At 40.8% G+C, this 27294-nt stretch overlaps 1 protein-coding gene across 1 annotated transcript in view; it reads left to right on the forward strand.

Moving 5' to 3' along the window:
- The window catches only part of ITPR2 (inositol 1,4,5-trisphosphate receptor type 2), a 268862-nt gene that overhangs the window by 18196 nt on the left and 223372 nt on the right, over positions 1–27294 (forward strand). The window contains 4 exon segments of the mRNA XM_035540839.2: positions 13374–13444; positions 23059–23174; positions 24407–24493; positions 25206–25364. Coding sequence (XP_035396732.1) covers positions 13374–13444; positions 23059–23174; positions 24407–24493; positions 25206–25364 — 433 coding nt within the window.

Genomic DNA, 27294 nt, shown 5'->3' on the forward strand with positions numbered 1-27294 from the left:
CATTGACCTTAAACTTTTGCAACATGAGTTGGTTGTAACCCTCATGCTGATTTCTCTTTGGTTTATGAGATATGTACTTCGGCATAGGAGGGAGACGGTGCGTTGTGCATGCCTGGATTGTGTTTGAGAATAACAGTGCTTTCAACTTATTGATCCAGAAGGAGGAACCATGCTTCCTGTCCTGGAGCTTCCCCAGGTAAAACGTAGTCTACATAGTCTACATCATTAAAACCATGGATTTTATGGGGTTGTAATTTAAGTGTTAATAATTACTGCAACGCAATAATGCACTTAAAAGGGAAAAAATAAGTGGATTCCATTCTTCCACTTACTGTGTCACTGAAGTACAGGCATTTATAAAAGATGTGGTTTATTGGTCTGCTGCCTAATTCCTGGTTATTGCATGTAAGTGATCCAGAACTCCAGTTCTCCAAGCAAAAAGTGATTACTTGGAGGTGTTTTTCCTCTGTTATGGTGTCAGGATAAAAACTGTATGAAGAGACCTGGAACCACGTTGGTTCAGCCAAAAAGAATGCTGCAAAACTGGAGGGCCTTCAAGTGAAAGGCCAAATTCATGTCTTCGTAACAGAGCTTGTTGTTAAGACACACCTTAGTAGATGATATAATATTTGGACACCTGACAGCACAGCCTGCGAGTCAGCGTCGTTCAGTGTGCAGCAGTTGCTGCTCTGATGTTTAGGTGCTGATAAAAAATGCCGGTGCTGTCCTCCTTCAGCATAATGTTGTCGACACCGAGAGCACAAGTGGAAGTACTAGGTCAAGAATGAGACTGTTTTCTAAAATATCTCCTGCTACATCTGTTTTAGTACATCAGCATGTGCTCACATGCTCCCTAGGGTGTGGGGACATGTTCACCTGTACCAGCAACCTGCCAGCATGGCTCCTGGCAGGATTTTGGCACTTCTGCTAAGGCTGTCCCCGAACCCTGTGCAGAAGCAGGGGGTTGGAAGGCTCCTAGAAACTCCTCCTGGAGAACACAGCGACCCCACCCTGTCTTCAGCGCAGAGGGGCTGGTGACGTACACATGGGCTTTTCTGTGCCACTTTTCCTTGGAGCCTGGGAATGTTCTTAGGCACATTTAATTTGCTATTGTAAGTATAGCCTCACTGCATTAGAGCCAGGAGGGACTCTAGCCTGCATTGTGGTCAATTTGAGAAAGGTCTGACGCAGTTCTGAAGTTGGAGCACGTTTACTATGGTATTTTCCTACTTTAAAATACTATTTATGAGAGATTCACATGACTGGCACAGCAATGAACTAGCGCTTTTTTTTTTTCCCACACCTTTGCCTTCATACCTGTGGACCTGCACAGAAGGTTTTGCCGTCTTATCTGTGGCTGCTCTTTCTTGACTCTCCTACTTCTCAACTTCTTTGCCCTGTGCAAGGAGCATTCCCTGCCATTTCCTCTTCAGCTTGCTTCTCAGCAGTAACTTCTCTCAAGCGAGCATGTACAGGTTGGGTGTAGGTGTGGCAAAACGCTCCAAGAGCTGCTCCCAGCTACTGGGAAAGCAGATCTGAAATAATCTGGAACGGCTCCCAAAATGATCTGTCCCAGTGGGAAACTGGCTCTGCTTAGTTTAAAAACAAGTAAATAAAGTCACTGTAATTTTTCAGCTGGTTTTGTTTGGAAGTTTTTTTTTTTCTTTGACACTGAAGAAACAGAAAAACAAAGAGGAATCTGCAAAAATATCTGGCCCAGCTGCAAAAAATTGTAAACATTTATCATTGCAAAATGAAAATTAAAAAACAATCTTTTGTTTAGAAAATTGGAACATGTGTTGATCTAAAGTGTTCTCTTATCCTTTAGTAGCTGTGCATAATTCTCATTAACATCAATGAGAGCTGGCCATGTATCAAAGGGTGAACAGACCTCTTTCAGTCAATTCTTGCAAGCCAAGTCCTCGTCCCTGGAGGCAGAAATAAATGCTGAAACCAGCAGTAGGATTCTGAGAGTTGAATTATGTGCTAGGTACAGCCTTGTGGTTGTAATGGTGTTAAACTGAGAGCTGTCTCCTTTTATTTGAAAGCAAACCCAGGCAATGCTGCTTCCAGAGCATTGCCTTCACAAGAAAGGTTGTGGCTGGGGAAGGTTCATGTTCCTGGCGTCAAGCCCAGATTTCTTCCCAAACGTGATAGCCCAAGTCCTGCTGCGTGACTGTGGCAGCATGATATACTGATCGACATTGGAGACAGCCCCTGAGACATGTAAGCCAAGACACACCAAAGAACAAATATTAAAAGAAATGGGTTGGATGCCTTGTTGCTGTCAAATAGCACTGCTTGACTAACTTCAATGGAATTACATGTGTTCATGCTAGCTCAGGACTTGTCACCATTTGAAGGCCTCTGAAATCAAGTGGGTCCAGCTTTGGTGTCCTGACATACAACAAAATTTGGAATGCAGAGGGCTTTGATGTCTCATATGTAAAAGCATATGTTTTTTAAACTTTAGGAAAAAGTTGAAGAAAAGCACCTAAAATTCCCTGTTATTCTGCAAAATGTGTAAAATGCATTTTGATAAAGACATGTTTTATACACACATTTTTACATGTGACATATATTGGTCTGTGGGGTTATTACTCTTTATGCTTCAGAATATCAAAAGAACTTGATTTAGTTTCCAGGATCTAGATTCCAGGTTGCGTTTGCAGAATTGATAGTTTGTTTGTTGTGAGTGTGTATTTACGTGTTTATATCTTTGTCTATTTATATTACTGTCACAAAAAGTATTGAGGTATTTTGGAGATTTTACAGTAGCATTTGAGACTGGTTTATCTATGTAAACTGATATTTTTACATTATAGTATTTCAGCTAAATGTAAGTATCCTAATTCTCTCCCTTTGCTTATGCACCCTTTATATAATAATATATATGAGCCTTTTGATGTGTAGGTGTGAATGCCTTAATTACTGTTTTCAGTGATGAAGTCACTTTTTTGATCACTGGACAGATACTGGCATTTCTCAACAGTACTTTTCTGAGTAAACCTTTCTCTGCTTCCATTAAATGGTGTTAACCGTGACAAATTCAGCCTTTCCATTTCCTTTCATTAGTGCACAATTCTTCAAAACAGTCCTTTCAAGTGGATGCTCACAAATGTGCAATGTAGCTATAGAAGAGCTGAATAAAAAGCGTGAATTCTGGTGTGAGTTGAATGTAGAATTTCTTTCGATTATGATTATTTTATTTTTGCTCTGCTGCTGGCTTTGCTTTGCTGCCTGTGGCTGAATAGCTAACCTTGCAACAAGTTCTGCATTCCTCCCTGATCTTGGGACTAGAGATGCCATTAGTAGGAGCTCGTTTTGAAGTCACTTGTGGACTGTAGAAATTTAAGGGTCTGACAGGGACAGATTTGTGAATTATACGCCTAAACTTTGTGTCAAGATGTGGGCTTGAATACTTCTGAAAAATCCCATTAACAATTAGTAGTGGTCACAGTGTCAGTGCTTCTTATGTATGTTATGTCAATATACCTCGTAATTCTACTTCATCTATGCTTTTTTATGTTGGGAAGGCTGAGGTGCAGACCTGTTATCGTAATGGTAATGTGTAGGCAAGCAGAGCTACAGTTGGGTATTTAAGCAACTTCAAGTAGCACCCTGTTTGTGCTGGGCCAAATCCTGGACTCATTATAGATAATGCTTTCAATATGTAGCCAGTTGGAATAAGAATTAAGTAGAAGAGCTGCCAGTGTTAAATCATATTTAAAAACTTTGATGAATGGTGCTTTGGATGCTCCTATAAGAAACAAATAGAATATTTGGAGATTATCATGGACATTTGTGGTATGCGACCTCTGCCCTCAGGAACATGAACATAAAGCCTCAGTTGAATACTGTCTGTGGGGTAATTCCTCAAAGCACAGCAGATGAGCGGAAAGTGATGTTTTTGGATTTGCTTTTATAGCATTCCACTTTTTGAAGTCTTTTATTGAAATGGTCAAATTTCCAATTTTAGCAAGACTGTAACGATTGGTACAGCTTTCTTTACCTTCTTCATTTTGTGTGCAATTAACTAAAACGGTCCTTCACAATTGTCCTCGCAAGCAATAGTTGAGCAAGCTTAATTGAGACCGAAAAATTTTTCTCTTTTGATCCCACCACACCTTGGTGATTGGAGTCTTCTGAAACAAACTGTATCAGCATAAAAACCCTCACCCTTAAAGGTATGCTGTGGGCCATGCTGGATATATTTTTAAGAGAAGACTTCGCAGACTTTGAGGTGCATATTCTTTGTACCCTATGTGTAGGCACATTAACATGCTTTTTTCTCTGATCATTGTAAAACCTACCAGTAAGCATGCACCTTCAAGAGAGTGGTGTTACCAGCCTTGTTTTGCTCAGGGGTACACAGAAGCTGAACGGGTGGTGGAAGAATTTCTCAGCTCGGTCCACCTGGGATTCTCAGCTGGGCCTCTGCCAGGCACGAGGAAAATTGCCTGATGTTCAGGTTGAACAAGAAGGAAGGCCTGGCAGAACGCTAGCACCTCCATCCTGAGGACTTGCAGGGTGGTTGGAGGGCTCACTTAGCTTGTTTTGCCAAAGTATGGTCCTCTCGACATGATGTGAGGTAGCAAATAGGCAAAGGGGAGAGAGAGAGGCTGTGTCCAGAGGGTGCTTCAACCTCCTGTTTTACACATCCATCCTAGAAAAGGTTGATATTGCCCTCTGGAGGTGTCTGTCTGTCAATCTGGTCTACAAAAGGGGGTCAGATGATGGATTTGAGCTAGACACCTTATGCTTTCATGGCTGAACTTAAGCTGCGTGAATGCCATTTTCCATCCCATCTCCAGGTGAGCTTGCTTTGGCAGTGGTGAGCTCGCTGGTGGTAGTGACAGTGGTGGGCTCCCTGCTTTTGAAGAATCTCCGGTAGAGCCGTGCACCTGGTGCTGACACTGCTTTTCATCTATACAGCACTTCATGCCCCAGTGCGCTTTTGGGAAGGCAGGGTAGTTGGGGTGAAATCTTGGCCTCACAGGCATCACTGGAAATCTTGCCAGTGAGCTCAAAGAGAGCCAGGATTTCACCCAAAAAGGAAAACACAACAGTAATGGAAAATTTGTCCAGTCTCCCAGGTGATGCATATTGTCAGTAGGTCTATGTTCTGCAGGTTGCTACTGCTTGCTTTCAGAAGGCTTTCCTAATACTCATTTTATCCTTTCAATTTCTTAGCTTTAAAAGAATGTCTCAATAAAAATTTTATCTGAAAGAGTATGTTTTCCTGTAGAAGATTTCCTTTTGTCAAATGCCTTTAGGCTATTGTGACGTCTTTGTAAGTTAGTTTTACTTTTCATATTTTCTAAAAAGAAATAAAATAATAATCCAACGTTTACTTGGTTTTATGGGAATGTAATTTGTTTTTCAAGGCTACTGAGGCAGACTGAAGCCAAAACAAGCCTTTGAGCAAAACACCACTTCGTGGTGTAGGACTTCGTGTGACTGGGGAGTAAGCCAGGTGGGGCAGGCTGGCACACCTCCTCCTCCCATTGCTTGTTTTGAAGTCTCATTTTGACAACAGAAAATAGGAGTGCTTTGCACCACTAAGAAGTGATGTCATTTATGTTTTATTAATGTCAAGGTCTTGACATCCTGTGCAAATGTTGAGTTCCTTGGCAAAATTAGTATACCCAACTTAAGTTCAGTACCATTTTCCTCATGCTTAAATGACTTACCCATTATGCTGGCTAAGAAAATTGTAGAATTGAGACTAAAATCTTAAGAACCCAGTTTTCACCCCTGCACTGCAATCTCCCAAGTAGCACTGTGTTCTATTGTTACCATTTGTTTTAATTCTGTTGCTATTTATTTTAATTTATATAATGTTTTAAATGTAAGTGCAACTGTAAAATGGATAAACAAGTTGTACTGAACAGTTTTCTGAAACTAAAAGCATGACTGGATATAATACAATACAAAAGAGTAACAAGGTGGCGTTCAGGATTTATAACTGAAGTACTTAAATGAACAGGCAAAACTTCTTTTTTCCTCTCTGACTTGCAAGCCTGCAGGTACAGTTACAAGAATATATGAATATGCTATCAGATAAGGAAAAAACTTTAGGGCTGCTTATTAGTGCAATTGTTAATGCAGCTGTGGAACTGTCTGCCTGTATGCTGTTGTTTCATTTTCCAGTATATGCTTGGTACATTGCTTTGTGCCCTTCTTTCTCCTTAGTGTTTGATAATACAATTCAAAGTGGCCTACACAAGCACTTTTCAGCATGGCAAGAATAGCTAAGTGTTCCTGATCTGTGCGACTGAGATAAAATGCACAAGTACACCTACATTCGTGCTTTAAACTGAGGATGGCTTATGGTGAAATTTATTTGCTGTTTTGAGTATTTCAGATGTATAGATATTTTTTTTCCTCAGAGTAGGGATGTTTATTTAATAGCATCTTTCAACCTGTGTTGAGCTTTGTGTTTTTACCAATTAAGATTTGTTTAGAAAAGGAAGAATAAAATTGCTGATGTTAAAGATAAGCAAGAGTCAGACTTTTTAGTCTGTGCTGCTGTGCCTCATTGGCATGAAGTGTAGTAATTGTGTAAATACCGTGTACTGTGACCAAAAGAAATTTTTAACATGCAGTCTTCCCAAATGGTACAGGAGCTCAGTAGCCTTGCTCTAAGTGCAAGGAAGATCCTTTTCATTTTTTGTGCAAGCTGGGGTTAATGTAGGAGACCCTGAAAGATTAAATATGTGAAGAGGATGAAAAGTTAAGCTTTATAAGGAAGGAGACAGGAAAAGCACAAATTTCATACAGTGGGAGCTACATCATAGAGCTGTAAATCATTTGAATCGGGATTGGTAGTCAAAAAGGAGTATGAACTCACATTTTGGGAAGGGTGAGGTATAATAACTCTAGAGTTTTGGCAGGAGACTGCTTGAAGCAAGCAAGAAGTGGGCTGACCTAGATGTCTGATAAGAGGCAAACTGAAATGAGAAGTGGGTGGACCTGGAGAAGAACTGGGTGGACCTGATTGTTTTGGCACTTGCGTATTTGATGCTTGATTTCCAGGGCAGCAAAATTTTAATAACCTATTGTTCATTATTGGTCAGCTCCTTACTAATATGACTGGCACCTCTCTTCCCAAGCAGTTACTGCGTGCTGGGATGCGGGGAGGGCGGGAGCAGCTTTGCAGGCGAGAGCACCAATTAGGAAAGGAAGAAGTGCTTTGGGCGGAAGGTGCTCTAGAGGAGTGTTTCAGATAAGGAGGCTGTCTGTGTGTAGGGATGACTGTGGAAATAAGGAAGGGAGGCTTTGAGGGCTCTTTTGCTCATGAGGGTGTTGAGGTCATGCCTTTGGGACATAACCTCAGCATGACTTGTGAATTGATGCTGAACAGAGATCAGGCTTGGCTCCACTGGTGATTAAAATGTCCAGCTCCTCTTGCTGATATCTCTTGTTGGCGTTGTCCCCTCCTCCTGATGTTGTGAGGCCTTAAACTGCTGAGAAAATCAGTGAAAGGATGATACTGCAGGAACGAAGAGTGAAAGCTGAGTGACTGAGAGAGGAAGTGTCTTCAGTCTAACACACTCTAGCTTTGTTTATTGAACTTTTTGAGGGATAAAATACATGTGTGTAAAGAGTACCAAGCGTAGCTCTGCACATCCCCATGTTATAATAGACATCAGTAGTTGTCGTGTATTTTTTAGCAAGTTAGGCACAAGAATCTGCATTCATGTAGTTATATATATATATATATGAGGGTTTATATGCTAGTATGTTTTGTCTCCTCTTGTGTGTTATTTTCTATATTGTTTTATTTAGTAATCTTGGCTATGAAAAGTGAAAGTCTTGCTCTTTTGGTAGGATGAGACAAAATAACTTTCAGGATGGTATTTTTTTAAATTGAAGGCACAACTCTTCAACTCTTCAGATCTACGATACGTGAATATAGACTATGTGGCTGCTGTCTTGGACAATCTAAAAGACACCTAACATTATGAGAAAGACCTAAAATTCATGAAACCAATCATCATTGCTTTTCTGGCATGGTACCTCTTCTCTTACAATGTTTTTTGTTTTACCAGAATGTTATCGTATCTCAGTAGTAATTTTAAAATAACTCATCATTGTGAATAATTTTTCTAGGATTGTTGCTATATGACCATTCCTTGAACCTTGTGCTACAGCTGCAAGTTCCTAGAAACCTTAGGTATATTTACCTTTAGCTTGTGTTAGGTAATCCGAATGGCTTGTAGAACATGAAGGCTCATTTAGCATATATGATTCATACCTGTAAACCTGTCTATCAGTAGTCTTTTATGCCAACATGTCTGTCTTATCAGTTACACTTCTACCCTATAGTCCCACTCCTCCCATCAGCATGTCCTTCCTCCCATTTCTCCAAATGCATGTTGAGACACACTGGTCCTATGCATACGCGTTGTTTTTTCTATTTTTATTTTTATTTTGTGAAAGTCCCTAGAAAAGCTGCTTCTGTACCCAAAAGAAAGATGTAGTGGGAATTACCCCAAGTTATTGTTCTGCTGCTTCTATCCAGTGCCAAGGGAGCGGACCATTCGTAGAAGCTGTTTGAAAAGTTTGAAGGTGATATTAGGCAAGTTCTGAATGCATAGCATTAGGAAATAGCGTTCCTGTCATCTTATTGCTGAAACACCACCAAATACAAGTGGCAGTATGTTTAAAACTGCTCATGAATATGTTGCAGACAGGTGCCACCTTACAGATGGAATTCATTGCTGCAAAATCATACCAAACTGAATATGTCTAAACGTGCTTGGTTTTGCATGTGGAGAGAAAGGGCAGATCTTACCTCACCAGATGGTGGTGGGAGATGAGGGGATAGGAAGATGATGATTCCTTGTTGTGGTGCACTGTCCTGGCTCATGTCCAGAGGAGGCCTACTAAGACAGTGAAGGGCCTAGAGGGGAAGACATACGAGGAGCGGCTGAGGTCACTTGGCCTGTTCAGCCTGGAAAAGAGGAGGCTGAGGGGGGACCTCATCGTGCTCTATAGCTTCCTCACGAGGAGGAGTGGAGGGGCAGGCACCGATTTATTCTCTTTAGTGACCAGCGATAGGACCTGCGGGAATGGTGTCAAGCTGTGACTGGGGAGGTTCAGGCTGGATATCAGGAAGAGGTTCTTCCCTGAGAGGGTTGTCGTGCACTGGAACAGACTCCCCAGGGATGTAGTCATGGCACCAGGCCTGTTGGAGTTCAAGTGTTTGGACTGTGCTCTTAGTCATATGGTCTGAATTTTTGGGTAGACCTGTGTGGTGCCAGGAGATGGACTCGATCCTTGTGGGTCACTTCCAACTCAGGATATTCTATGATTCTGTGCTTACAGGTGAGCTGAAAGCTGCCTTTTTCCCTCTGCCTCAACTGAGAAGAATCATAGAATCATTAAGGTTGGAAAAGATCTCCAAGATCATCCGGTCCAACCATCACCCTACTACCAGTATCACCCACTAAACCATGTCCCTAAGCGCCAGGTCCAACCTTTCCTTAAACACTCCCAGGGATGGTGACTCCACCACCTCCCTGGGCAACCCGTTCCAATGCCTGACTACTCTTTCTGAGAAGAAATGTCTCCTAATTTCCAACCTGAACCTTCCCTGGTGCAACTTGAGGCCATTCCCTCTAGTCCTATCACTAGTTACCTGTGAGAAGAGGCTGACCCCCAGCTCCCCACACCTTCCCTTCAGGTAGCTGTAGAGAGCAATAAGGTCTCACTGGAGCCTCCTCTTCTCCAGACTAAACAAGCCCAGTTCCCTCAGCCTCTCCTCACAGGACTTGTGTTCCAGGCCCTTCACCAGCTTTGTTGCCCTTCCCTGAAGCATGCCTTAACTTCTGGACATTGTTTTAGGTAGCTTTATTTCTTGTTAAGTGTAGCTTTGTACAGTGTAGCATGAGGCCTTAATGACTTCAATACCTGCTCATCCGTGAGGTTGTCCGGTGAGTGGCATAATGAGGAACTGCCCTTACTTCCCCTGCAGGGAGTGGAAGGACTTTCACTGGCTTCAGTGGGAGAATGATTGTGGTAGCTAAGACCAGCGGTCCCATGAACGTTGTTACTTTCAGACCCTAACTCTGCAATTACTGAATACAAAGGGGTATTCGTAAAGGTCCGGTGCCACAGTTGTTATTTTGACTTCTCTGATGATTTATCTGAGGTACCACTGAGCTACTGTACAACTTAATTACTGCAGATCTGCAGTGATTACTTAAAGCATTGTGCATAAACCAGATATTTTCTATATTTAGGGAGCAACTTGCACAAATAAAAATCAAGCCATACACGTGCAGGGAACTCATTTGTCGTTTTTGTGCAACCACCATCAAAAATTGAATGTAGTAATGTCACATTTAACAGGTAATAAATGACAATGGGGGCACAAAGCAGTTCTGTCTATTTGCAGTTCAGCAAAAGAATGAAACCATTAAGCCCTTTGAAGTTTGCCAAAGCTTTTTTGATGGTACAATGGTCTGAGTATTTGTTTAATAATTTAGATCAGTATTTAAATAGCTAGCACATTTGATTGTATAACATAGTAAACTCTTCCTTTATCAGCAAAGTCTTCATTTGTTCTCTTTGGCCTTCTATGCAAAGCACCAAGTAAGTGATGGTGGAAGGTGCTGCACAGTGGCTTGGTGGAAGCTGCAGGTGCCCAGGATGTTTTGTGGTCAAGCCTGTTACTTGATTTCCCACCTCAAATTAATTGTTTGCAGGCTGTGTAGGCCATTAATGCAGCCACCTACCAGACTTCGGTAATAAACCGACATCTGCTCTCTGTCTTGCTTTAAAAAGTGGGGTTTGAATGTTATGAATTCTATACTCAGGGGAAGTGCTCTGTGTTTGAGAAGCCTCTTTCTGCTGAGAGTCAGAGGCTGAAGTCCTTGCATCGTGTGTGGTACAGAACTCGGCTCTCGCTATGCCACCGTAACAAGTACCTCCGCAGTAAACAAGTAGCTCCTGAACTCTTTGGAGTACCTACTCCTGGAACACAGGATGAATATCGTCATATGAAAATGTTGGTGATTAAATTGCAGGAAGACTGCTGTACAGACAAAGCAGTACTTTTTTTTTTTTTTATTTGGTCCTGTGTTGCAAGATACTTTGTGGGAAACAAAAGTGTCAGAAGCTGAAGCACTGAGCAAGAAGGACTCAGGAGGCGATGTTTCTATTCTGTCATGCATTCGACTATCCTGCCCCACGCCAATTAATCTTTCTGAGCTGTCATTTCCTGTATATAGGATGGGAGCAGTAGCAGTTCCTTCCTCCTTTGTCTGCCTTGTCTGATGTCTTTGGTTCCTAATGACTGCAGAACTCACTTATGGTACTTATCTTTGCGCCTTTAGACAGTGCTGAAATGAAAATGACTGATAAAAAGTATTTAATGTCTGTTTTCTGAGCCTAGGATGTCCAGCATATATTTGAATTCTGCAGCTGATCATCTCAGAGAGAGTACAGGATCTTGTTTGTTTTTCTCAGCACCAGCACCGTGTTTTGTGTATGGCTTTTGTTATGGCGATGTGGTGCCATGATGAATGTTTTGCATTTTATCCATGGTTAGAGTTGTCACTAAGGTATACAAGATGTCACTAAGGAACACAGGATGTTCCTTGTGAGTCACACAGCTTCCCACATACTGTCCTCCATTCTGCCACTGTTTAAGGGTTAAACCTTATGGGTTCATTCAGACAAGCATTAGTGGGATTTCGCAGTGGGGGAGTACTTCTTGACATTAAAAACCCTTGGCAAGGTTTCTGTAAAGCATTTCAACGTTTATCCTTTTGGAGTCTCCTGTTTTCAGAAAGTCACCGAAGCCGGTGAAATTTGAAATCCAGCTAGATTTTGAAATTGCATCCTGTGAGAGGTTTCAAGCAGCAACTCACAGCAGATGCTGCTGTGATAACACATGGTAGGGATGGTTCCTGCCTTGCTAGTGGGTGCCCAGAGGAATGGGTGAGGGCTGGGGCAGGTGGGGAAAGGCCAAGGGCGTCTTGCTGCTCCCCTGCCTTTTGGCTTCAGTCCTAGTTACTCTCTGTCACTGGCAGACTTTAAAAGCAAATTATGCAGGAGACTGTCAGGAATGACGTAGGTAGTACCGTGCAGTCCTGACTTGGGGTGACTGGAACAGAGGTAGTTCTGTCCAACCTTGTTTTTCCTGTGATTCTAGGTTTTAGGTGCTGCTTATAGGAAGCTTTGGCCTATTAGGTCATACACAGAGGGCATCTTGCAGGAGTGATTCTTCCTAAATCCTGCTCTCCAAACCTGTCTTTGTTCTTGCTAAGCCCCATGGTATAAACCCGTGCAAAAAACACACCTCCCTGAGGCCATGGCAGGGTGTCTTGGGCTCTTGTAGCTGCCCCTTCACTTCCCTCTCCTCATTGAAAGCTTGCATTTGCAGCTAAATATGTTACAAGAACTGAGCTGCCGTATTAGGGGTACAAAATTCACGTGCACGCTGGGGGATTGGTCTTGTGGTGCCAAAACCTTCAACTTGAGTGAAAACTGAATGCATCTGTTGCATAACTTGGATGAACCCAAATTGCACCTTTTCTGGCAGTTTCCCACAGAAAATGCTGCTAAGACTTTTGTGCTGAGTGGCAGGGCAGTAGCGTGTCCTTAAGCGTGATTTTCCTGAATAATTGTTTGAAACAGGCAGATTATTTACAGGATACTTCCTGAAGGGAAGCTGAATTTATGTTTAGGAAGTTCTGTGATAAGATTAACAATTTTTTGTCTGCTAAGTGGGGTGCTTAATCTTTTTGAATTTTATTGTTTATTTAATTCTAAAGTGTTGTGAGAAATATATTTAATTTGTTATTTATATTTTCTGCTGCAGGTTAAATAAACGCTTATTCATTCTACCGAAGGAAAATTTGCTCCTGTGAGTTTTGATCAGAACTGAATATTGATTTCAGGTGCCTCCCCTGGAGGAAAAAACCTGGAAATTATGAAGAAGATTAGCAGAATGTTTGAAGACTGTAATTCAAGGTGTTATATCAGACTCTGGATTCAAATTCTAGCTAAAACAGTATTGTGAAACGTCAAGTCCTTGGTGAACTCTCCCTGCATATGCTGGTTGCATAGGCAGGTCGACGTACAATCTTGTACCCACATGAAGGCTGCTTGCCTTGCGTGCATTTAAAAGTCCTCAGTGCAGATGCAGGGATCTGTGAACAGTGGCAGGGTTAGGGCCAAGCTAGCCTGCTTGAACTTAAGCATCCCTCCTTGTGTCTCACAAAAACGTAGCTTCCATTTTTCAATTAAATTAGAAAAATGTGTGAATTTCGCTACCAAAGATATGACATGTTTGACAACAGCATACATAAATGCAGACAGACATGTTTTAGTAAATATAACAACTTCTGTTTTTCTAGGTTAGTGGATGACAGATGTGTGGTTCAGCCAGATGCAGGCGACCTTGCCAACCCTCCCAAGAAGTTCAGAGGTCAGTAACTCAGGATATATATATATATGTATGTATGTGTGTGTGTGTGTGTGTATGTATATATATATATATATATATATTTATTGATGCATGTTCTAACTTTCTGGGCAGAGATTTGCATTGCCAGACAGGTAACTTCCCGGGAGCCTTGGTGGTTTGTGAGTATATTGCTGAAGTTTCAAGTTGGAATGTGAAGGGCCAATTTCGAGAACTAAACGCCAAATCAGCAAAGGCATTGGGGTAGGCAGAGAACTTGAGAAAAGCGATTAACCTGGTTGTAGTCCAAGAGCCAGTTATTCTGTTCTGTCCACCGAATGCAGATGCCTCACTTTGTGACCAACTCCTTGCTCCTCCAGCCCTGCTCTTACTGTAAATGGGAAACAAGCTCATGAGGTTCACAACTACTGGAGTTGCTGCAGTTTTTTTTTTTTTTTTTTTTTTTTTTTTAAAAGATAAACCAGTGTTATAACTACCCCCAGTATTTTGTCAGTTTTTTGTTTTGTTTTCCCTTAAAACCGTGTCTCGTTTTTCTCAACTTTTTTAGACATGGGCTTGTAGATTAGATGTGGATAATTCCACTGTTTTGCTTGATGGAAAAAATAACAAAGCACTGACAACATGCAGTTTCTACTTCTTGAATGCCAAAAATACTCTTGTGGTATCAGAAGTTCTGTGTGTTTATATGCAGGGAAGGAAATAAAACCTTTCAGGGTCTTGTTTGTACTTAATTTAAGCCATGAACTCTAGCTGCACGAAAGTGGATACTTGCTAGCCTGATCCAGACTTCTGTTGGCTTAAATAGACCTCGAATCACACCTGTTAAAAGGACAGTAATGGCTTTCCCGGTTTACAGCAAATGAAACACATTTCATGCCCCAGATCATCACTGATTGTGTCTATTTCAAGGGGCGAAACAGAGGTGCTTAACCTTATTTTCAGGGTTTATTACATTGTGGCATGTATATACTATTGCAAAAAAAAAAAAAGTGTTTAAAGCATTGAGAGGCAGAAGCTCTGTTTTCCCAGAGTATTCAGAGTTTATTTTCCATCACATATTCAGGAAACATCACCAGTTGGTTCCAGTTCCAACATTCAGCACATCTGCAGATCTTGGAAACTGGAAAATGAGGGCATATACTTGGAAACTAATAGTGATAAATCTCAGTTACTTGCACAACATCATGGAATAACTTTATAGCAGAGATGGGGATAGCAGCATCTAGTTCTCCAGTGTGGCTTTCAAGCTACCTAGCTGCGATTTCATCTTCTCACTGTCTGAAAATATACATTTAATTCACAGCTTGAATCTTGCACAAAATTTCACATGGGCATTCTTGGTACAGTTCTCTCACTTCACCCCCCTGATTTGTTCCCAAAGTAGAGCATATCAAGGTTCCTAGATGAGCCAGGAGTCGTTGGAAAAGATTTGCATGTGATAGTGCAATTGCAAAATATGTTGAAATGCCTGCCGTTAAGGAGATAAACGGAGGTTAAAAAGACAACCTTCAGTTTTTCATTGCCTAACTTTTGAGTGCTTGATTTTATATCTTCAGAAGAGTTCTTTTATTGTGGTTGTGATGTTCTTTCTTAACTTGGAAAGACAAAGAAGGAAAAAGGTGATAGCATTCTTTGAGTTTTCCCTCCCAAAACATTATTTCAACAGCATCAGGAAGGTTTGGACTCTTTGATCCAGGGTGCAAGGTTTTTGAAATCACAGCACTAATGGCATGCCACTAATGGTGGCACTAGTACATGTGCATGTAGATCAGACATTGGAAGGGAATGAGACACAGAGAAAACCTACAGCTGTTCTTTGCTGGTAGGGGAATGCAAAGACTGTGCTCCTGAGTTGCATCCCAGCTGCTTGCAGGGGAATGTTTTCTATTAGTTGTAGACAGTTTTGGCTGTGTTCCTGTTGTGATGTCTTTCTGTTGCTTTCATAACACATCTCTTTACCTCTAGTTCCCCCTACTCCTTCTCCCCAGCATCCAAGCTTTCCTTTCTTCTAACTCATGTATCCACTTCTTGGGATTCCCTCTCTTCACCTTTCTTCCCAGCCCCAAATCTTGTTACTAGCTGCTTCTCTCCTCTTCCTCATTGCTGCCTCTTAGCTCTCTTTGGCTCCAGCAGTCTCTCTTCCTGTCATTCCTTATCCTTTTCCATTTTAGGGCGTGCCTATACCTGACAATTTTGGAGTGGATTGCCCAGCTTGTGCTGGCATTGTGATAGCATGCGAATTTGGCTGAACTGCAAGACCTGCAGGAGAAGCTAAATCAGTGCAAAAGTGAGCTTTGTGGCCTTAATAGATGCAACCCACCATGCTGTAACATCATGGCTATGTTGTTAGTGCCCCATCTAGCATCTAGTAGCATTTTCATACATGACAAGTGGCAGTCATGGAAGGGCTGCAGCAAAGATAAAAACTGTAATTGGTTGTCTTCTTTGCTATACAAGTCTAATCCTAAGGAAACTGGGAATAGCAGGGGTTTTGTTTAGAACACAGTAGAGACTCACTGTCTAATTGGAATTTAGTGCTTGCTACCACAGAGCTGCACCTCGGGACTTTTGCTCTGTCCAGGCAGTCTTGGGATAGATGACACTCAGTTTACAGTGAGGATGACATACATACCTGCAACAGCCTAGATCAGGTAGGAGCTATGAGATGGAGGCAGGTGGTGAGTGTATACAGACCTCTCAAGAGTATTTTAGAGCTGTGCCCTAATAATCACCTGTGAAGCATGGACAGTACAAAACTTTTGAGGACTGGGAACGCTGTGACAATTAGATGTCTGTATTACAAGGCCAACCACAGCACATCTCTGCCACTCTGTTAAATTTCTTATTTATGCTCAAAAGCACCAAGGCAAAAGAGCTGCTAAAAGTTCTTCATATAACCAAGAAGTGTAAGCAAAATACATGCTTTTCTCCCCAAGAATCTGCTGGGAAATAAGATTCAATTAAAATCATGAAGTTAATAAAACAAACAAAAATGCTTTAAGTAGGTTCTTGACATAAAAAGATGACTTAGGCAGGAATGATTAATTGAATGATTAGACATAAGTAACTAAAAATAGCATCTAACAGCAGGAAGAGTAGGGCCTCTTTAGTAATAGGAACTGCTGTCTGTATGGTTTACAGTGTTTTTATCACTCATAGTTGAAACTGGTGTTGATGTGAGGTTAGAGCACGACCTACAAGTCAAAGAAGTATGAGAAAGGCATGTTTCTAACATGATGTTTAGATTCCAAGGACTGACTCTGAAAATGAACATCAGAGGACTGTTTGCTCATTTTTTGGTAATATTTTATCAATTCTGCCTCCTTCCTCCCTGCCTTCAAAAAACAACAAAAAATTTGTGTTTTCTAACTACTTGTACCCCTCCTACAGAGTTCACTCAGAGATCAAATTTAGGTACAGAGCTATTGGTCTGAACTGAAAGCCAACGTAAAGAGATGTCTCAAAATAGCAGTTTCATTTTTGTTATGTGTTTACTTTTTTTTTTGGAGTGGGTGGTAGCTATTCTAGTTGTTTCAGAACATCCTACAAAACAGAGTATTGTTAAACTAAGGAAAGCAGTGGCTCCTTTTCATTTTCTGTCCATATAAAGAAGCTGTGTTCCATATTTCCCCTTCAGTCGCACTGGAATGACTCTGGAGTGGCTTTCTGTTCAACAGTATGCACATCAAGATTTGCATCACTGTAAAGGAGGGCAGAATTTGGTCCGACACATGTTTCCTGAAGTCTGTTGAAAAAAAAAGAAGCATTTACTATTTTGCGGTTCTATTTAAGGGACGGATGAAGCCAGGTGCTTCTTGTCCTAATTCTATCTGAAGTTTATGAGCTAAAGCACTTAGTGTTATGGTGGAAATGCTTTCCACATTACAGGAGCAGATTCACTGTTACTAGGAAGAATAGCGCGTGCAATAAATCATGTTCACATGAAGAAAAGGCATATCATGAGCAACAGAACTGCAAGTTTCCCTAAACTGTGACCGTAAGCACGCTTCAGCTTGATGTTGTTATCTCTGGTGGGAAACAATTTCAGCTTCCAAGGTCTAAAATGGCTCTGGTAAGACCTGCTTGTTGGTCAAATTTAGCAACTCTGAAAAAGGAGCACAGGAGTCTTTTCTAGTTTGAAACGAAAATGACTTAAGTTCTTAAATTGATTTTAAATTCTCTGCATTTCATACTTCTTTTTCTTGAGGCACCTGCAATGTAGTCAATGTTTGAGTTCCCAAATAGGCGATTTCTTGCTTTTGTCTCGGTGTTTAGTCTGTTCCTCTTGTACTTCTCCTTTCCTCTTTCCATCCTTTCCTCTGCCTTCTGCCATTTTTTTCTTTACTTGCCTTTTCCTACATCATTGTGGTATGTTCTTAGGTTTTCTCCTTGTTTCAGTTCGATAGACACTTTCATTTTCTTCTCAGATTCCTGATTGCTTTTTCCATTGTCCACCTTATGATTCTTCATGGTCCCACGTCTTCCTCCTTGTTCCCTTTTATTCCTCTCTTTCCATTCTCATGTCAGCTCCTTTTAGCTTTTTGTAATTTCCTCAAAACAAGTAGATTGGTACACATTTTGATTTAATAGACCTACCACTTCCCATTTGTCATTCTGCTGCTTTGAGTAAAACCATAATTTTGCTAGTTCTCCACGTAACTGAAAATCTTCTGTGATGGCTAAGAGTTGAATTTCTAATACCTTACCAACAACAACAAAAAAAGGCAATGACAAATACTGTTCTAAGCCATCCTTATGCAATATCAAGAAACATTTAAAAGGTATAAGAGGAGTTCTTTTCCTTTTCAGACTTCCTGGGTATAGTTGTTTTTTGTTCAGAGGACGTGCTGTATATGTTTGTTCTACCCACTATTACCTTCTTTAAATTTTGTGCACATTTGCAGGCTTAGACATATGGGCAGTTTGGTGCTGAGTGCATCCACTATGGATTGTTTCCTGCACTCTGGGAATTGCTGCTTTCCATCTTTTGGTAGTAAATTAATAAATGCCATTTTTTTCCTTATAAAATAAGTAATTGATATATCTCTCCACAGTGGTAAATTGTCATATTTTCTTACTTTCTAGCAAGCCAAGGTGTAGTATAGGAGGGTAAGGTTCATTTAGGTAAGGGGGAGCCCTCTGCAGCCGGGGAGAGGAAGAGAGGAGTTCCCCTTTCTTTGCATTTTGTAAAGAAAACCTATTTTTATAATATTTTATTCATTTAAAAATATTCATGTTTATAAGCATTTGTACATTTTTTTAAAAAAGTAAGCGTGTGGGGAAGAGTGGGAGAGGAGATTTTTTTTTTCATCTTTCACTTTGTGCATAGGCAATTCTGATTTTGCCTTTGGAGGTATGAAAGAATTGATGGAACTGCAGAAATTAAATACATGAAAGTTTAGTAAGTGAAATTGGATGATACTTTTAAGCTGTTTGCTTTAAAGCAATTTGCTTACTTTTCATAGTGCCTACTTAACTTGTGTCCCAAGGAAGAGAAGCATTCATGCAAAGCTCCATAAAGTAAAGAAAGTTGCTTTCAGTTTCTTTTCTTTCCTGTTCATTTAAACTATAGCTTCTATAGGGCAGGGACTGCTTTTTTTTTTTTTCCTGATGTTTAGGATCACAAAGCTTGAATATAGTGTTCTACTGTTACTCTCATAAAAGTAACTATAAAAGACCAGAGGAAAAAAAAATCAACAGGTGAACTATTTTTAATGTATCTGGTATCTGGGAAAAAAAAAAAGGCAAACAAGCAAAAAAAAAACCAAAACAACAAAACCGATCTTGTATGGAAACAAAGAGTATGAGTTTTTTTCTTCTCTAAATTGAAGAAAATAATAATAGTTTTTAAAATAAGTTCTTGGAAGCACAACTTTTAAGCATAAGACTGAAACTCAGGAAGACTTTTGCAGCGTGGCTGTAGATTTAGCTATGTGGCTGAGGCTATGTAGCAACTGTTCTGTTTCCATTTCTTTAAGAAGTATCACTGGGAAATATTCACCCAACTTTGTGAAAAATAAACCTGCAGTAATGATGATATGTCTATATATGTGTTGCATTTCTGTGCAGTGTGGTAGTACTGTGCTTTGACACTCTGCATGAAGGTGGGAAGCTGTGTGTTTACTGAAGTAGCAGGATGTGTGTGGAATAACTGAGAAATGAAAACTGATCCTATAAAAAGAGAGTACAGTTACTTTAGAAAAGTATTTCAAGATGTGTTCTGAGAAGGCACATTAATTGTAGACTGTTACAGAAAATAATAGCTGATTTCTTGTCCTATGATCTTCTTCAACATACAGTATGATTTAACAGTATGGATTGTTTTTTTTTGGGGGGGGATGGGTGGTGTAATTTTTTTTGCCTTCTTTGTTTCTGATCAGAGTATTGTAAAAGTTATCCAGAGGGTTTTCATGTACTTTGGGCTGTGTAATAGAGTTCTCATTGTAAATGTTCTCCTTTGAATGAAAGTAAGTATCTCTGCAAGGTGGCAGGGTTTGCTTCGATAAAGATTCGTAACATTTTCTTCTAGGAAAAGCAGCACAGGCCTGTGATTAGGGAGCAGACCAGTCAGGCCTGTTGGTGAATGTCAAGGAAACTTCTACTGGTGGCCTTTCTGTGGACAGATTTTGCTCCTATGGGTATTGAAGGAAGATTGACTGCTGTGAAGGGAGGAGGCAATGCAATTGAAGTCATGATGTGACAATATGCAATATGTGGCATTTCGGCCAATATATGAGACACTAAATGACAAGTTTGCAGAACCAAAAGCATTGCAGCTTAGGTTGTGTAATGAGAGCCAGCACTGCAGCAGTTAGCTCTGGGGGATGCAGGTGCTGGGAGCAACTTGTGGCACAGTATTACTAGTGGTTTTGGCAGCACTAGCTTTAGATAGCTGTGCTTAACTGTGTCTGTTTGTACCTGAGAATCCTGCCTGATTTATTTTGCTAAGTAATGAGAGTTCATTTTATGTATTTAGTAAGGACATGGCCAATCTTCATGCTAGATTTCCCTCTCCTCTTGTATTGTGTACAGAGGTGTTCCTACTGCAATTTGGTTTCGGTAACTCCTGACAAATCGTGATTTGTTGGATACATTGAACTGAATATCTTCTTCTTTCCTGCATTGAAAAGTAATTACATTGAATTGTCAGTGTTTAAAATGAGAATAAGATTTGCCTTCATATCTAGCATCTTCTATAGAGAGGTGTTATGAGTTTGACACTTGAATTTCCGTTCAAGGGTGGAACAGATTTAGGAAACTTTCCTCATCATATGTGATGTACAGGACTTCCCACCTGCTGTTGTGGATGGTAGAGCATAGTTAGCAACTGCAGATGTAAACTCAGTCTAGGAATTAGATGGTGAGTAAACAGCATTGTCAAATAGAAGCCATCTGCTGCCAACCTGACAGTGATTAAAAACTCAAGCTGTGATTTCTGATTAGAACTCCATAGCTTCCCCTGTTGACATTTTTGTGACAGTAGTGAGTGTATGAGTAGATTCCACAGCATTTAAAAATGACATGCAAGGTCAGTAAATTCAGCAGGGTTACTTACACATTGATCCAGCATATCTGGAACATGTACTTAGTCCAGATGTTGTGGTTGTTGCTTAGTACTGCAGCACCTTTTGCAACAGAGGTGAGGCTGACTGTACAGTGCTGTTGGAAAGGTAGTCTTTTCCAAGACAATAGCAGGAGAGCTGAGGGTAGAGAGAACTGTTTTTAAATTATTCTGTGATATGTGATAGAATCTATTTGGTCCCTATCTTTGTGAGACCCAAACACAGAGCACGGAGAAAGGGAGGAATTCCTCAGAGATCTTTCTCCTCTGTGGGTGAGTTAATTCTCAGAGTGTGCTTGACACTTAAATATGGAGGGCTAACAATTTGGGACCTCCCTTTGGCACTTGCAAATCCCAACTTGTGTCAGGGGACAGTTTTGTATTATAATACACATACAAACCTGTATGTTCTTATTAATCTCATAGCAAAACTCTGTTTGCTAATTAATACTTTCCACTCCCTTCTTCTGGGGTGTGAAGGGATCATTACCAGCATTTGCTAAAGAAAATGTCTTTCAAGTCTGGCTGTTAGAGTAATTGCTGCTCAGGGTCATGCAAGACTGGGTATCTTTTATCACTTTAAAAGAAGTCAGATTTGGAGGAACCATTTAACTTAGAGGTTCCTGAGCCTCAATTTCCAGGCTATAGAACTGTCACAGGCCGAAAAAAGCCCAAAGTCTTGAGTTAGGGAATTTAATGAAATTTAATTCGTTGCCAATTAACATTAACAATTGAACAGGCACTATGGGAAGCACCCCACAGCTCTCTTTTTGCCTGGTCTCTTAGAGAACAAAGTGCCTGGGGGTGCCGTTACTTCCGTCCATGCTGTCTCAGCCCCGGTGTCCTCTCATGAGCACAGCTGGAGTTGCAGGACACGTAGATAGAGGCCATGCCTATGAGGAGAGGTGGGCCCAGCATGGTGGTGCTGGCAACAACCAGGCCATGCCTGAGGGCCCTTCACCAACCTCCACAGACTCCCTATGCCAACATCTTCTTCATATTTTTTTTTGTTAGTTTTATGCATTTAGTTTTGGATGGTGGTGTGAAGATGAGCACCGTTAAAGACAGTAGGCCGTGTTGGGACCTCACTGATCCAAATGCCGTGGGATTGTGTTCTTGCTTGGGTCAGTGTGCTCTTATTACTATTATGCTGGCTGCTATCATGGGAGTGTATTCTTCAGACATCCCACTAATTTTGCCATTAAATGTGAGTATTGTGACAGGAAATGAAGCAAGAGTAATCCTTCCAAGTCCCTGCAGTGAGCACAGCCCCGGCATAAGGCAGTGTGGTAGAGGGCCGTGTGGCGGCAGTACCTGGAGAGCAGGCAGGCAGAGGAAGGTCTACAGGGCTGTGCTCTTGCCAGGGCCAGTGAAAACATCTGTCCTCCCACACCGTGGCAGAGCTGCAATGAGGTTTTCTGTGATGAGCAGCCAAAGCTTTGGAAAGGACCCTGCTGCAGTGAGGAGCTTTTGACACTCAGCTGTGGTCAGCTGGGTGCTGGGAAGGCGAACATGGGAGTTCACTTTCTGTGACGTTGTTTTTACTGCTAGTTTTTTTAATCAATCTTACAGCAGGCACATGCAACAGTGTATTGACCTTTGTGATAGCTTGCAGCTGAATGTCTGTGTAATCCTTTGTGTTAGCTGTGCCAAAAGGAACAGGGTAACCAGGTGTATGACATACAGAAAGCGAGACAACTATTTCAAGTTTCCAAAGTCACATGCCTTCAGACAACGCATCTGTAAATTTGTGCTGCAGCAAAGAGTGCTAACAAAGCTGGAGGCAGTCTAGCATGTGGGCAGGCTCCCAGCCATGCAGGGGTTGCAGAGGGGTTTCTCAGGGGGAAGTGTGTGATGCATCAAAGGCTTTATGGTCAACTCAGATATTATACCACCCTGTTTATAGTATTCCTTCCATCAAACTGTTTTCTGACTGCACTTGAACATTGTCATAACCAAGCCATTTCTGGAAAAAGAAAATCAACCAAAGCGTACTTACAAACGAAGGAAGTGTCTTTCAACACTACTTATGAGTATTTCTTTCAATCTTCTACAGACTGCCTTTTCAAGGTGTGTCCTATGAACCGATATTCAGCCCAGAAGCAGTACTGGAAAGCCAAACAAGCCAAACAAGGAAACCATACAGAAGCAGCACTGCTGAAGAAACTTCAAGTAAGAGACATCTGTATTTGCAATCTTATCTCAATCTGCAGGCTGTAGAGTAACAATAGAATGAAAAACAATAACAAGTGCCTTGGGAACCATCATGATTGGTATTATGCCACAGTAGCAGCCTTCTCCTTTCTTAGCTCTCCTACCTCCTGACTGGCATTTATTGCCCCAGCCCTGGTTTTTGTCTTGCTTTAGGCTGTGGTTTCATTTGGACTAGGGGCTGTGCCTTCGTGCTGTCAGGCTTCTGAAAGCAATAATACTTGCTTATAAAGTTAAAAATGGAGTTAATAGAATCAAGAATGGGTCCTGGTTTAAATCATGTGATTATTTTAGAACTCCTTTACAGGAGCTGGGCAGAGGGGTGGACAAAGAGGTGCTATCCATGCTTTAGTCTGGAAATTCCTCAGAGTTGCAATTGTCTTTGCTTTCAGACTAGATTATTGTTTCAAGAACTGTTTGGGCAGATTGAATGTTGCATCAAATACAAGATATGCATGTTGAGGAGCAAATCTGTCACTGAAAAAGAGCTGTCCTGATGTTATAATTGGATGCATAAGACTAAGTGAAACAATGCTATCAAATGTGGTTGCTACCGTTTCATGTCCAGTAGAGAGGTTGTTGGTACATCGTGTTAAAAAAACACAATAAAGGCACATGGTGTGTGCCTAGAGCTCTACAGAGCAATTATAGCAAGGAGTTGAAATTTCTTTCTGTGGTTGTGTTTGACCCAGCCAGTCGTGGTTGGCCTTACTCTTGCAAAATGTGATCCACTGGTTTTGTTTTATTATACAATATATTAAATATACAATTTATGTACAAAGCATTTGTATGTAATTACAAAACAAGTAAAAATAATGCTGACAGGGAGAAGGTAACCATAGGCCCTTCTTTTTCCACTGTTGGGATGAAAATAAAGCACCTGGAACTACTTTTCTGGTTTGAAAATGTTTAAAATAGCATGCTCGGTAGGGCGTGTTAGCATGCATTTCAGGTGCGATCAATAAATTGTGAATGAGTTTCTATTTTGGGTAATAAAAACCAGAATGATGTCAGGTGATTATTGTTCAGAAAATCATGCTGTAGGAAGAGAGGGGCACTAATTTTTTCAGTAGAACAATGCTTGCAGGAGGCATTTTTAATATGGTGCTATTTTCTTTTTACACTATCTGTTCCAGTAGCTGAATTCAGATATTAGTTTTGCAGAATTTAAAGAAATTATAATTCTTTTGCAGCATGCAGCAGAACTGGAACAAAAGCAGAATGAAAGTGAGAACAGAAAGCTGTTGGGTGAAATTGTAAAATACAGCAACGTCATACAGGTAGACCTATTAAAATACATTTGCCTTCTCTCAGAGCTGAAAAGGAAACAGTTGTTTCATTTCAGTGGTATGGTGAAAATGAAACTAACCACAGTAATCTGGATTGTCAAAGCTCGGATAAATAGAACTTGGTAAAGTTTACAGTATTGTGTTTTTCTGTCTGATTTAAAGGCTACCAGAAGTACTACATATTCATGTTTAAATAATGTGCCAAAATCTACATTTTATGTGTAATTTTTGTTGTAGTCTAGAATCTGAATGTAAATATATATATTTTTATATATTATTGTATATATTATTTATATATTTTCAAGATTTATTTCAAAATCATACTGTAGAGGTGCTGTGCAGTTCACTTTAAGTCACTGAAGTCATTTGTACTTTGTGACATATAAATGAGACAGAAGTTATGTTCTTAAGTGCAGTACAACTTCCTTGTGAAGTTCCTGAACATAACGCTATTATTGACCCTGGCTCTATCTGTGTAGTACATGTTGTAAAACTGATCACAGGTGTAATTCTGTCAGTCTGTTATATAGCATCTGTTTTCCTAAACTGCAGTATGCTTTGGGAACTCTCTTCTTGTTTTATTTTGTCTTTGCTTATGTATGTTATGAAAAATCACTGTGGTATGAAATCCCGTGCCTGCTCTTTGACTGAGGGAGGAAAAGGAAAAGCTATGCTAATTTTTTAAATTATTATTTATTCACAGCTACTGCACATAAAAAGTAACAAATACCTCACAGTCAATAAGAGATTGCCAGCTCTACTAGAGAAGAATGCTATGCGGGTGTCTCTGGATGCTGCAGGGAATGAGGGGTCCTGGTTCTATATACAGCCATTCTGGAAACTGAGGAGTGAAGGTGACAATGTACGTGGAAATACTGAATGTATAAGAGGGAGAAGGCAGAAAATTTCCAGAGAATGCATGGTTTCTTTGCTACTGGCGTAAATTGTTCAGGAAACAAACAAACAAAAAAACAGTACTTTGGACTATTAGCTTTTAGATCTAACTGGAAGTTTTACCAAACTATATGGTCTGGAATCTGAAGTGTTACCACATTCATTTGAGCCTCTGCTGACCTGTGTTTGGGCAGTTTTGCGAAGTCCACCTGTTATATGCTGGTTTACATTAGAGGAAAAACATTGGTATATTTTTGTTTTTCATTTTTTCTTTATTTAAGAACCTTTAGTGTCTAATTAAACTCTCAAATTTTAGGCAAAATTTTGTGAAAAAGTCAGCAGAGAGTGTCTCTAGAAGATACACAGGTTCCTTTAAATCTATCCCCTCTCAACACAAGAGTGGCTTCTGTGACTAAAATTGGTTTTTGATTGTCAGGTGGGTATTTTCTAGGTAGGTTTCAGTGGGAATACTGTGTATTGGTAAGAGGAAGAAAGCACAGGAGAGCTCTTTGCTACAGGTCTGAGATCTGCACCTTGAGGTCAAAACTCAGTTCTTCATTCAGTCAGCTGTGGCTTGTTTAAGGGCCTACTGTGGAAAATTCAGATCCACCTCTGAGAAGGCTACATGGTGGACTTGCATGGTTTTATTCTGGGGACCTGGCTGGGAATGTTTGGCCACCCTCCCTTGTGAAGTACTAAGTGAAAGAGCCCTCACAGAATCACAGGCAGGAATGCCTGTTTTCTCATGTATTTTCTTTCTCTCATTAACTTTGTGGTTACCCAGCTCTTGGGATGCTGTCCAGGATGAGTGTGGTTGCTTGCAGTTCCTTTTGGCAATATGTTGTGAGGAGGGGAAGGATTGTATTCCCAGCTAATGGTCAGAATCCACTGAAGTCATAGTCTTTCCCTGTTATATGTAGCAATCAGAAGGGTATGTGAAAACCTCTCCCTTTTCCCCAAGCCAGTTCCAGAGAAAAGGAGCAAGCATGAATAGACCTGTGGGTGCCTCTGCATGGTCTTTCAGCTAGGCAAGAGAAGTTTTGTGGATCAAACATTAAGCTGATATTCCTTTCCATCTTTGGAAAGAAAAGAAGTGACTTACTGCTTTAAGGTTTTGGCTTAATTTCTTAGAATACCATAAATTCAGCATCTTCTTAATTTTTCATGCCTGGGAAATAAGTGCATGTCATGCTTTCCAGAGTGAAGACCTGGGGTTCTCATAGTGTGATCTGCAAAGCCATCACAAGCCCTTACACTTAGAGCAGAATGATCAAAATGAGGTCTTAAAAGTCATCCTCAGTGTTGTAGAGTTTTGATTTAATTTGAGACCAATGTGGACACATAAGAAATGTGAGGGTTTGGAAGCAGTTTTGCTGGACTGGAAAGTTTACATATCACTGTAGCATCACAGTCCACAGATGGATCTCTGCTGACCTCTCTCCTATTTTGTTCCCTATGAGGCCATATTTAGCAGTATCTGTATTAAAAAGGCGGCCTGGGAAACTGTCAGATTTTCTCTTAACTTAATAGCCTCTTTTGGAAACTGCCTGTTGCTCATTTTCTGTCACCAGATGTGTTCCCTTTCAGAGCTGGGAGCTCTCAATTATATTTTAAATGGGGAAGTCTCGAGACCCAGGTTTTTCTTCCTCTTTCTAGGCCCAAATAGATCTTGATAATTTTATTTGCAAACTTCCAATGCTAAACACTAGACTTCAGTAGCTTTCTCAAAAGTGGTCTGACAGGTTTCCACTCTTTCAACAGACTCATAAACCAGGCGGGTGCTGTTTAGGGGGACAGGAGTAGCAAGCGATGTGAGAGGTCTTTCATTTGTCCCTCGCAGGCCAAGAGAGGCTCCAGCCTTGTACCCACCCCTTCCCTCTCAGTTGCTCACAGAGGTG

The sequence above is a fragment of the Cygnus atratus genome, chromosome 1 (assembly GCF_013377495.2).
Source record: "Cygnus atratus isolate AKBS03 ecotype Queensland, Australia chromosome 1, CAtr_DNAZoo_HiC_assembly, whole genome shotgun sequence".
NCBI lineage: Eukaryota > Metazoa > Chordata > Aves > Anseriformes > Anatidae > Cygnus > Cygnus atratus.